At 39.1% G+C, this 12,827-nt stretch overlaps 1 protein-coding gene across 1 annotated transcript in view; it reads right to left on the bottom strand.

Moving 5' to 3' along the window:
* Positions 1–12,245, bottom strand: part of KNL1 (kinetochore scaffold 1) — a 53,248-nt gene extending 41,003 nt beyond the window's left edge. Inside the window, exons 1-3 of the mRNA XM_034994043.1 lie at positions 12,212–12,245; positions 10,999–11,058; positions 5,524–5,585 (exon numbers count right to left, since the gene is read on the bottom strand). Of these exons, the coding sequence (XP_034849934.1) occupies positions 5,524–5,585; positions 10,999–11,058; positions 12,212–12,244 (155 nt within the window). The 5' untranslated portion in view covers position 12,245. The remainder of the gene's footprint in view (positions 1–5,523; positions 5,586–10,998; positions 11,059–12,211) is intronic.
* Positions 12,246–12,827: the final 582 nt, after the last annotated feature.

Here is a 12,827-nt window from a genome sequence, read left to right as displayed (position 1 = left end):
AGCTGCTCTGGCCGATGTCAAAGAGGTTACTGCCTATGTTCTCCTCTAGGATTTTGATGGATTCCTGTCTCACATTGAGGTCTTTCATCCATTTTGAGTTTATCTTTGTGAATGGTGTTAGAGAATGGTCGAGTTTCATTCTTCTGCATGTGGCTGTCCAATTTTCCCAGCACCATTTATTGAAGAGACTGTCTTTTTTCCATTGCATGTTTTTTCCTGCTTTGTCAAAGATTGTTTGACCATAGAGTTGAGGGTCCATATCTGGGTTCTCTATTCTGTTCCATTGTTCTATGTGTCTGTTTTTGTGCCAGTACCATGCTGTCTTGGTGATCACAGCTTTGTAATATAGCTTGAAATCGGGCAATGTGATGCCCCCAGGTTTGTTTTTCTTTTTCAACATTTCCTTGGCGATGCGGGGTCTTTTCTGATTCCATACAAATTTTAGGATTGTTTGTTCCAGCACTTTGAAAAATGTCATTGGAATTTTGATCGGGATGGCATTGAAGGTATAGATTGCTCTGGGTAGCATAGACATTTTAACAATGTTTATTCTTCCGATCCATAAGCATGGAATATTTTTCCATCTTTTGTGTCTTCTTCAATTTCTTTCATGAGTGTTTTGTAGTTCCTAGAGTTAGATCCTTTACCTCTTTGGTTAGGTTTATTCCAAGGTATCTTATGGTTTTTGGTGCTATTGTAAATGGAATCGTTTCTCTAATTTCTCTTTCTACAGTTGCGTTGTTAGTGTATAAGAAAGCAACTGATTTCTGTGCATTGATTTTGTATCCTGCCACATTACTGAATTGCTGGATGAGTTCTAGTAATTTGGGGGTGGAGTCTTTTGGGTTTTCCACAAAAGTATCAATGTCATCTGCGAAAAGAGAGAGTTTGACTTCTTCTTTGCCAATCTAAATACCTTTTATTTCTTTTTGTTGTCTGATTGCTGTTGCTAGGACTTCTATTACTATGTTGAAAAATAGTGGCGAGAGTGGGCATCCTTGACGTGTTCCTAATCTTAAGGGAAAGGCTCTCAGCTTTTCCCCATTGAGGATGATATTCGCTGTGGGTTTTTCATAGATGGATTTTATGAACTTGAGGAATGTTCCCTCTATCCCTATACTCTGAAGAGTTTTGTTTTTTTTTTTTAAGATTTTATTTATTTATTTATTTGAGAGAGAGAGAGAGAAACAGCATGAGAGGGGATAGGGTCAGAGGGAGAAGCAGGCTCCCTGCTGAGCCGGGAGCCCGATGTGGGACTCGATCCCAGGACTCCGGGATCATGACCTGAGCCGAAGGCAGTTGTTTAACCAACTGAGCCACCCAGGCGCCCCTATACTCTGAAGAGTTTTAATCAGGAAAGGATATTGTATTTTGTCAAATGCTTTTTCTGCATCAATTGAGAGGACCATATGGTTCTGCTCCCTCCTCTTATTAATGTGTTCTATCACATTGATTGATTTGCGAATGTTGAACCACCCTTGCACCCCGGGGATAAATTCCACTTGGTCGTGGTGGATGATCCTTTTAATGTATTGTTGGATCCTATTAGCTAGGATTTTGTTGAGGATTTTGGAATCCATATTCATCAGGGATATCGGTCTGAAATTCTCCTTTTTGATGGGGTCTTTGCCTGGTTTGGGGATTAAGGTAATGTTGGCCTCATAGAATGAGTTTGGAAGTTTTCCTTCTGTTTCTATTTTTTGAAACAGCTTCAGTAGAATAGGTATTATTTCTTCTTTGAATGTTTGGTAGAATTCCCCAGGGAATCCATCAGGCCCTGGACTCTTGTTTTTTGGGAGGTTTTTGATCACTGCTTCAATCTCATTACTGGTTATTGGCCTATTCAGGTTGTCAATTTCTTCCTGTTTCAGTCTTGGCAGCTTATAGGTTTCCAGGAAGGCCTCCATTTCATCCAGATTGCTCAGTTTATTGGCATATAGTTGTTGATAATAATTTCTAATAATTGTTTATATTTCTTTGGTGTTAGTCATGATCTCTCCCCTTTCATTCATAATTTTATTAATTTAGGTCCTTTCTCTTTTCTTTTGGATAAGTCTGGCCAGTGGTTTATCGATCTTATTAATTCTTTCAAAGAACCAACTTCTAGTTTCGTTGATCTGATCTACTGTGTTTCTGGTTTCTAATCCATTCATTTCTGCTCTAATTTTAATTATTTCTCTTCTAATGCGTGGCTTAGGCATCGTTTGTTGCTTTTTCTCTAGTTCTTTAAGGCGTAGAGTTAATTGGTGAATTCAGGATTTTTCTATTTTTTTCAGTGAGGCTTGGATGGCTATGTATTTCCCCCTTAGGACCGCCTTTGCAGTATCCCATAGGTTTTGGACCGATGTGTTTTCATCCTCATCGATTTCCATTGAATTGTTTAAGTTCTTCTTTGATTTCCTGGTTGACCCAAACATTGTTGAGCAGAGTGGTCTTTAGCTTCCAAGTGTTTGAATTTCTGCCAAATTTTTTCTTGTGATTGAGTTCCAGTTTTAGAGCACTGTGGTCTGAGAATATGCAGGGAATAATCTCAATCTTTTGGTATCGGTTGAGACCTGATTTGTGACCCAGTATGTGGTCTATTCTGGAGAAAGTTCCATGTGCGCTCGAGAAGAATGAGTATTCTGTTGTTTTAGGGTGGAATGTTCTGTAAATATCTATGAGGTACATCTGGTCCAATGTATCATTCAAAGCTCTTGTTTCCCTGTTGATTTTCTGCTTAGATGATCTGTCCATTGCTGAGAGTGGAGTATTGAGGTCTCCTACAATTAATGTATTGTTATCAGTATGACTCTTTATTTTGGTTAACAGTTGGCTATGTAGATGGCTGCTCCCATGTTGGGGGCATAGATATTTACAATTGTTAGATCTTCTTGTTGGATAGACCCTTTAAGAATGATATAGTGTCGGGCGCCTGGGTGGCTCAGTCGTTAAGCGTCTGCCTTCGGCTTAGGTCATGATCCCAGGGTCCTGGGATCGAGTCCCACATCGGGCTCCCTGCTCAGCAGAGAGCCTGCTTCTCCCTCTCCCACTCCCGCTACTTGTGTTCCTGCTCTCGCAATCTCTGTCTCTGTCAAATAAATAAATAAAATCTTAAAAAAAAAAAGTTAAAAAAAAAAAGAATGATATAGTGTCCTTCTGTGTCTCTAATTACAGACTTTAGTTTAAAATCTAATTTGTCTGATATAAGAATTGCTACCCCAGCTTTCTTTTGAGGTCCGCTGGCATGGAAGATGGATCTCCATCCCTTCACTTTCAGTCTGGATGTGTCTTTAGGTTCAAAATAAGTCTCTTGTAGACAGCATACGGATGGGTCCTGTCTTTTTATCCAATCTACAATCCTGTGCCATTTTATGGGAGCATTTAGGCCATTCACATTGAGAGTGATTATTGAAAGATATGAATTAATTGTCACCATGTTGCCTGTGAAGACGTTGTTTTTATAAAATGTCCCTGTAAATTTCTGTTGTAGATCACTCTTGGGGTCTTTCTTCTTTTATAGAACCCCCCTTAATATTTCTTGCAGGGCCGGCTTAGTGGTCACATATTCTTTCAGTTTCTGCTGGTTGTGGAAGCTCTGCATCTCTCCATCCATTCTAAATGAAAGCCTTGCCGGATAAAGTATTCATGGCTGCATGTTCTTCTCATTTAGTACCCTGAATATGTCTTGCCAGGCCTTTCTGGCTTGCCAGGCCTCTGTGGATAGGTCTGACGTTATTCTGATGTTCTTCCCTCTGTACATAAGGAATATCTTCCCCCTAACTGCCCTTAAGATGGTTTCCTTGGTTCTAAGATTTGCAAGTTTTACTATTACAGGCCGGGGTGTTAGCCTGTTTTCCTTGATCTTGGGAGGGGTCCTCTCTGCCTCTAGGATGCGAATGTTTGTTTCATTCCCCAGATTAGGGAAGTTCTCAGCTACGATTTGCTCAAATACATCTTCTAGTCCTCTCTCTCTCTCCCGGGATTCCAATTATTCTGACATTGGAACGCTTCATGGTGTCACTTATTTCTCTGATTCTATTTTCATGGATTCTGAGTTGTTTCTCCCTGGCCTCCTCTTTTCCCTTTTTATCTATTATATTGTCTTCCAGGTCGCTTATTCGCTCTTCTGCCTCAGTTACCCTAGCTGTTAAATTACCTAGATTGGATTGGATCTCATTGATAGCATTTTTAAGTTCTGCCAATTCACCTTTCATTTCTGCCCTTAGAGACTATGTTGCCATTAATTGATTTCTCCATTCTAGCCATTGTCTTCACAATTGCTAGCCTGAATTCCATCTCCGACATCTTGGTTATATCTGCATCCATTTGTAAATCTGCAGCATAAGTCATAATCTCTGAGTCTTTTCTATTTTGGGGGCTCCTCCTACTAGTCATTCTGTTGATGGGTGTTTGAGGGAATGTATAGAGTCCAAATTATTGACCAGAACCCAAGCAAGATGCACCTGTTTTCTTGGGACCTTAGGGTTGCTGGCCTCTTGTTTTCACAGCCTGTCTTCTGCGGGAGGGGCCTGCTGCGCTGTTACTCAGGCAACCCTGTTTGGGCGGAGTTGCCCTGCCCCTCTGTGGTGGGGGATGGGCTCAGCGGGAATCAGTCTTTGGGGTTTTGTTCTCTGGCGGCTTTCCCTGGTGGCTTTCCACGTCTCTTCCGCGAGTCAGAGCAGACGAGACCATTTCCAACCCTCTGCCTCAGAGCAGAGAGATCGCAGTCTGTTCTTCTGTGAGCTCTCCAGGCCACACCGTCTCCATTTCTCTCCGTGCTGCTATAAACTGCAGCGTCCTGGGTTGTGCGCCCCTCCACAGCGCTCCTAGTCCTGCCTCCAGGTCAGGGCCCGTCTCTGCCCTTTGTGCTTCTAAAACCGCCAGCTGCTCCCAGTTCAGGCACATACACGCGACCCCGCCGCTCTGGGTTTCTGCCCCGGGGGCTGCCCTAAAGTCCTTTCCCCGCCACTACCTGTCTGTGAGTCTGTGCCCGGTCCCCAGCACGTGAGGCTGTCACTTACCGGTGGTGTAGGATCCCCATGGCCAGGAACCCTCTTGCTGCCGTTTATCCTCTGATATCTGCCCGCGGAATCACGGCTCCCCGCTTCGTACCTCAAAACCAACCGCCTGCAATATTCTGCTTGTAGAGATCCAGATCTTCTTACATCTCAGGCTGGTTTCGTGGGCACTCAGAGTGGTCTGGTAGATATCCAGCTCAATTCCTGGGACCAGTTGAAATAGGGTCCCCTACTCTTCCGCCATCTTTCTCCCCAGTCCCACTTCCTCTATTTTTATTAGCACCTTCAATACAATGTTAAATTAACCATGCTAAGACATAGCTGGTTTTTTTTTCTGACTTTAGAGGTGATGCTTTCAATGTTTCTCAAGCATAAAGCTGAATAACAACTTTTTAATAATAATTCTCTAATGCTTATGTAATTAAAACCCAGATTATCCAAGTCAGTTATTACCAACATACCTGGTTTGATACACAAAAAATCATTACCTGTAACATTTTAATCATTCCTCCTTCCAACTTACTTTATAGTATCTGCAAAGCTGACTCGACGAGAGCTTTTCTTATTTCTCAAAGCATTAGATTCCTAAGGGCAGAGAATATATAGTATGATTCTTTTTTCTTTTTTAAGTTAGTTAACATAGAGTGTATTATTAGTTTCAGAGTAGAGTTTAGTTATTATCAGTTGCATATAACACCCAGTGCTCATTATCTCAAGTGCTCCTTAATGCCCTTCACCCAATTACCCCATTCCCTCCCACTTCCCCTCAGTTTGTTCTCTATAGTTAAGAGACTCTTATGCTTTGCCTCTCTTACTGTTTTTACCTTATTTTATTTTTCTTTCCCTATGTTCATGTTTTCTTAAATTCCACATGAGTGAAATCATATGTTATTTGTCTTTCTCTGACTGACTTATTCTGCTTAGCATAATACCCTCTAGTTCCACCCACATCATTGCAAATGGCAAGATTTCACTCTTTTTGATGACTAATATTCCAGTGTGTTTGTGCGTGCATGTGTACCACATCTTCTTTATCCATTCAACTGTTGATGGACATTTGTGTTCTTTCCATATTTTCACAATTGTGAACATTGCTGCTATAAACATTGGGGTACATGTGCTCCTTTGAAACACTATTTTTGTATCCTTTGCATAAATAGCTAGTAGTGCAATTGCTGGGTCATAGAGAGTAGTTCTATTTTTAACTTTCTAAGGAATCTCCATACCGTTTTCCAAAAGTAGCTGTACTAGTTTGCATTCCCATCAACAGTGTAAAGGGCTCCCCTTTCTCCACATCCTCCCCAATATCTGTTGTTTCCTGAGTGGTAATTTTAGCCATTCTGACTGGTGTGAGATGGTATCTCATTGTGGTTTTGATTTTTATTTCCCTGAGGATGAGTGATGTTGAGCAATTTTCATGTGTCTGGAGAAATGTCTGTTCATGTCTTTTGCCCATTTCTTGATGGGATTTCTTCTTTTTGGGTGTTGAATTTGCTAAGTTCTTTATAGATTTTGGATACTAGCCCTTTATCTGATATGTCATTTGCAAATATCTTCTCTCATTCCATAGGTTGCTTTTTAGTTTTGTTGATTGTTTTCTTATATGGTATGATTCTTACTGAAACTACTATGAATTAGGTCTCCAAAGTACTACAGACAGAGACCAAGTCTTATTCTGAGTTAATGTGATATTATTAATTTTGGTAATTATTTATTTCTCTGAAATATCTCAATGCACTTAAGAAACATGATTTTCTTTTTTTTTTTTTTTAAGATATTATTTATTTATTTGACAGGGAGAGACACAGGGAGAGAGGGAACACAAGCAGGGGGAGTGGGAGAGGGAGAAGCAGGCTCCCCGCTGAGCAGGGGGCCCGACATGGGGCTCGATCCCAGGACCCCAAGATCATGACCTGAGCTGAAGGCAGACACTTAACGACTGAACCACCCAGGTGCCCATGAATATGATTTTCCATGTGAATGGTAATAAGCATACCAACACAAACATATATTTAACAAAGTTGATTACTGTTCCTTACTTTTTCTCTCTCCTTTTAAATGAATGATTGTTATTAAGAAAAATTAAGGGGCATCTGGGTGGCTCAGTAGATTAAGCGTCTGCCTTTAGCTCAGGTCATGATCCCAGAATCCTGGGATCAAGCCCCGTTTCAGGCTCCCTGCTCAGGCGGGAATCTGCTTTTCCCTCTCCCTCTGTCCCTCTCCCTGCTTTCTCTCTCTCTCCCCTGCTCAAATAAATAAATAAATAACATCTTAAAAAAAAAAAGAAGAAGAAGAAAGACTGGGGACAAAGCAAGTGATATGTGGCCTGTTACGGTAAACTTATTATACTATTTTTAGGATTTAAGAAAAAAATTTAACTGTGGTAAAATACACATAACAAAATTTAGCATCTTAACCAGTTTTTAAAATTTAATTTATGGGGTGCCTGGATGGCTTAGTCGGTTAAGCATCCAACTCCTGGTTTCAGCTCAGGTCATGATCTCAGGGTCATGAGAGTGAGCCCTGCGTTGGGCTCTGCAGAGCTCAGCATGGAGTCTTCTTGAGATTCTCTCTCTCCTTCTTCCTCTGCCACTTCCCTCTTCTCTCAAATAAATCTTTAAAAAATTTTTAATTTTTATTTTAAAAGTGGTCAGAACTCTTAACTTTAGATCTACTCCCTCAACAAATTTTTAAGTGTATAATTCAATACTGTTAACTATAGGCACAATGTTGTGTAGCAGATTTCTAGAACTTACCTTGTATAACTGAAACTTCATACCTGTTGTTAGCAACCCCCATTTTGCCCTTCTCTATGGCCCTGGCAACCAATGTTCTGCTCTCTGCTTCTATGATTTTGACCATTTTAGATACCTTATATAAGTGGAATCATGAAGTATTTGTCCTTCTGTGATTAGCTAATTTCATTTACCATAATACATCTTAACCATTTTTAAGTGTACAATTCAGTAGTGTTAAGTAGGTATACATGGTTGTGAAACCAATTTCTGAACTCTTTTCATCCTGCAAAACTGCAACTCCATATCCATTAAACAAGTCCTCTTTCCCCATCCAATCTCCTAGCACCACCATTTTATTTTTGGTCTCTATGAATTTGATTAGGTAATTCATAAGTAGAATCATAAAGTATTTGCCCTTTTTTTTGTCAGATTTTTATTTATTTTTTTTAGAGAGAGAGAGAGAGCAGGAGGAAGGGGAGAGGGAGAGGGAGAGAGAGAATCTCAAGCAGACTCCACGCTGAGTGTGGAACCTGATGTGGGGCTCAATCTCACAACCCTGAGAGCATGACCTGAGCTGAAACCAAGAGTCAGATGCTTAACCAACTGAGCCACCCAGGGGCTCCGTATTTGTCTTTTTGTGATTGGTTTATTTCACCTAGCATAATGTCCTTAAGGTTCATCTTTGTTGTAGTGTGTATCAGAACTTCCTTTTTAAGGCCAAATAATATTCCATTGATACCACATTTTGTTTATCCATTCATCTATCAATGGACACTGGTTTGCTTCTACCTTTTGCCTACTGTGAATAATGTTGCTATGACAGGGGTGTAAGTCTCTTCCACCCTGCTTTCAATTCTTTTGGGTATACACCCAGAAGTGGAACTGCTGGATCATATGGCAATTTTATTTTAATGTTTTGAGGAACCACCATACTGTTTTCCATAGTGGCTACAACATTTTACATTTCTACCAACAGTGTACCAGGTTTCCAATTATTCCACATCTTAGCCAGCACTTGTTATTTTTTGTTGTGTTTTTATTTTACAGTAGCCATTGTAATGGATATGAGGTAATATCCCACTGTGGCTTTGATTTGCATTTTTCTAATGATTAGTGATGCTGAGCATCTTTTCATTCTAAAATGCTATTTTTATTTTCCCTCATCTTCTTTAACAAGAGCAAACCTTTTTACTCACATAAATACCAAATACAAAAAGCAAATGACAGAGAAATAAACAAATCTACAGAGACTTTTACTATGTTAATTCTTAATACCTGAGCATGTCTTACTATAAGAAAGAATCAGGAATGTTCATCCTCTCTGTTAACACCCTAGCAGACACTACAAGTGGCCTCGAGCTTAATATGGACAATAATACTACCACAGTACATACTGAAACTAACAGAGACTAATATACTTCTTACTAAAAAAAAAAAAAAAAAGGGACACCTGGGTGGCTCAGTCATTAAGCATCTGCCTTCGGCTCAGGTCATGATCCCAGGGTCCTGGGATCGAGTCCCACATCGGGCTCCTTGCTCAGTGAGGAGCCTGCTTCTCCCTCTCCCTCTGCTGCTCCCCCTGCTTGTGCTCTCTCTCTCTCTCTGACAAATAAATAAATAAAAATCTTTAAATTAAAAAATAGTAATAAATTAAAATAAATTAAAAAATAAAAAAAAGAAAGAAAAGCTGAAAATTTTGTGCTATATTGGAAAGAGCACTGAGCTAGAAATTAGGAGATTACAGCTCAGATGTGAAGTCTGCCACTAACTAGCTGTGTGGGCTTAGATAAAAATTTGACCCCCTTGGACCTCATTTTTTTTTCTTCTATAAAACTAAGAAATTGGATTTAAGATTACTGGTGAGGTCCTGTTGGTTTTAAAGATTTGAGTCTATGAATCTGTCCTTTACTCATTCAGCATTCATTACATTTTTCTTTTCTTTTTTTTTTTAATATTTCATTTATTTATTTGATAGAGAGAGACACAGCAAGAGAGGGAACACAAGCAGGGGGAGTGGGAGAGGGAGAAGCAGGCTCCCTGCTGAACAAGGAGCCCGATATGGAGCTCGATCCCAGGACCCTGGGATCATGACCTGGGCTGAAGGCAGACGCTTAACCAACTGAGCCACCCAGGCGCCCCTCATTACATTTTTAAAACACACACACACACACACAAGGTCCTGTGCTGATGGAAAAATAGTGGTAAAGGAAATAAATGATTCCTTACTCTATTGTTTTAATGGTGACACAGACATTAAAACAAAAAGATCTATATAAATATAAAATTCAAAGTGTGATGAGTGTTATATAGGAAAACTATGTTTAAAAAAAAACAAAACTAATCTAGCCTAAGAATCAGGAAGATTTCTTTGAGGAAGTATATTTGAGACCTGAAGGATTAGTTAAAAATTAGTCAGATGAAGAGTTGGGTAGAGAGAAAGCATTCTAGGTAGAATGTGTGCAGAGGCCTTGAAACAGGAAAAAGCTTGATGCATTTGAGAAATAGAAAGATTAGGGAAGCCAGAATAGAGTGTGCATTCAGAATTATATGGTCTCCAAAACTATATGCATTTCATCAATCAACAAAATGTACTGAAATTCAACTATATCAGGCACAATAAGTTGAAAAAACACATGATAAAGTTCCCACCCTCAGGGAGTTCTCAATTTAGAATGGACATTAGCAAACAATTATAATGGAAGGTATTGAGGGATGATTTTCTGAGAGAAGCAATATCAAAGTTGTGTCTTAAAGGACAAATAGGAATTACCAAATAATGAGGGCTATAGACTTACAATAAAGCAAGTATGATAAAATATTAATTGAAGAATCTAAGCGATGATTATATGAGCATTCACTATAAAATTCCTGCTACTTTTCAGAATGTTCCAAAAAAAAATTTTTAATAGAATGTTGGGAGGACAAAGAAGAATGAAGGACTAATCATCTAAATAGAGGAGATATTTCATGTAAATTCTTGCAGGCTTGACAGTTTGTGTCATGTCTGCAGAATAGTAAGCAATGGTGAGATACATGTGTGAGAGTGGCAAGAAAGGCTGAAAAAGTAAACTGCACTTAAAAATTAAGAGTGCCAGTGTACTCAAGAGTTCGGATTTTAATCTGATAGCCCCTGGATGCTTACTTGTACACATTCAACCAGAAATCATTTATGATGTTCTCTCCTCATATAGCTAATAAAGTTCCTATTAAAATTATCACTGAAAATAGTCATCTATAAAGCATTTGCATTAGAGACTTACCTGAACTGTTTCATTCCCACCTCTGAGGTCCTGAAGAGGACTCCTTGGAGGCTTCAAAATCTAGAAGAATTAGAATTATTCAAGAAAATCTGGGATTAATATTAATAATCAGTTCAAATTCCACCATAGGAGAAAGGTAGAGATGTTAAAATTTGTGAAAACCTGTAAAACTCCTCAAATTCGTACTCTTCAGTGCTGTAGCTTGTGGCTGGTTTAAATATCTGGCATCTATTCCCTTCTCCCTGCCCACCTTCCTCAATTATTTTGCCTTCTCTCATCCCCTGTGGTTTGGGTGAAGCTCCACCCCAACCCTAGGGCACAACATGTAGCCCTGGTCTAGAACAATATGCAAATAATATTCTCTCATCAACAGTGAGTGGTTCAGGAAGGAGGACTTGACCCATAACAAGACAGTCGAACCAATATGATTCAATCCTAAGTCCTTTGTTTTGTTTTATCTTGAGGAAATAGACACCTCTTCATTTAGGAGTTAAACTGGACGTTGGGAGAGCTAGAGGTACTATAGTAATCATGGGGAGAGGGCCCGTCTGAAAATGGAGATTACCCAGAGGAAGCAGTCAGAGTAGAAAAGTGAGAGAAAATCCTAATATTGGTGATATTATTGGAACCCCTGGTCAGTTATGTTGTGCCAAAAGTCATCCCTATCTTTGGATTTTTCAATTTCAAAATCCAATAAATTTTGTGCCTAAATCAGTTTGAGTTGGATTTTTTGTGTATTACTACACTATTTAAAGATATTCTTAAACTTTATTAAAGTATAATTTACATGGCATACAATTCATGAAATTACCATGAAATTCATAAAATACAAATTTTAGTATATTTACAGAATTGTGTAACCAGGTAAATATTTGAGTATCCAGAGAGCAATAGGAGCCAGCGGGAGTGGGATGGTGATGTTATAGTCAAAATTACTGTGACATATAGTCATCATTCAATAAAAGGTAACAATTATTATTATTAATTTTTAAGACTTTTATTTATTTATTTAACGAAGATAGAGAAAGAGCACAAGTAGGCAGAGTGGCAGGCAGAGGGAGAGGGAGAAGCAGGCTCTCTGCTGAGCAGGGAGCCCAACGTGGGACTCGATCCCAGAACCCTGGGATCATGACCTGAGCCGAAGGCAGCCGCTTAACCGACTGAGCCACCCAGGCGCCCCAAAGGTAACAATTATTAACTTAATGTTTCTTACTGAGGAATGTCGTCTTCTAACAGGTCTGTCCATATTGTCACTGAAAAAGGAAAAAAAATTTATAGACACACTGGTAAAAGACTGAATTTCCAAAAGCCATCATCACAGCATCTTTTACATGCTTTTAAACTGGCCATCACTTTCACTTAACACATGGCATCACTTTTACTTAGCAAAATTTATAAGACATTAAAGTCACTATTTAGAAGGTCAGTGTTTTAAAATACATATTGTATACTCTAAGAATATCTCCTGCAAAACAATCAGCACAACATAATGTACCATGTTGACAGAGGTACAATTTTAAGATAAATGGGTCATAAATCAAGAGACTCTAGCTCTGGTTTTACTACTGTGTGATTTTTTTTTTTTTTTTTTTTTTTTACTACTGCGTGATTTTTAAATCAGGTTTGGAAAATTCAAATGCCTATGGAGGCCAAACAGATCATTTAGTAGATGCAAGGAAAATAGGTGGTGTTGGTCTAATGGTCACAGTCATTACTCTGATCAGGTTAGCTGTTACCACAAGAATATGAGCCCAGTGTTGCTACACTCAATTTTTCTTTTTCTTTCTTCTTCTTCTTCTTTTTTTTTTTAAGATTTTATTTATTTTAGA

The sequence above is a fragment of the Mirounga leonina genome, unplaced genomic scaffold (assembly GCF_011800145.1).
Source record: "Mirounga leonina isolate KUSES-001 unplaced genomic scaffold, KU_Mleo_1.0 Mir_91, whole genome shotgun sequence".
Classification (NCBI taxonomy): domain Eukaryota; kingdom Metazoa; phylum Chordata; class Mammalia; order Carnivora; family Phocidae; genus Mirounga; species Mirounga leonina.
The sequence above is the reverse complement of the archived record's forward strand: the minus strand, read 5'-3'. Positions and strand labels throughout refer to the sequence as shown.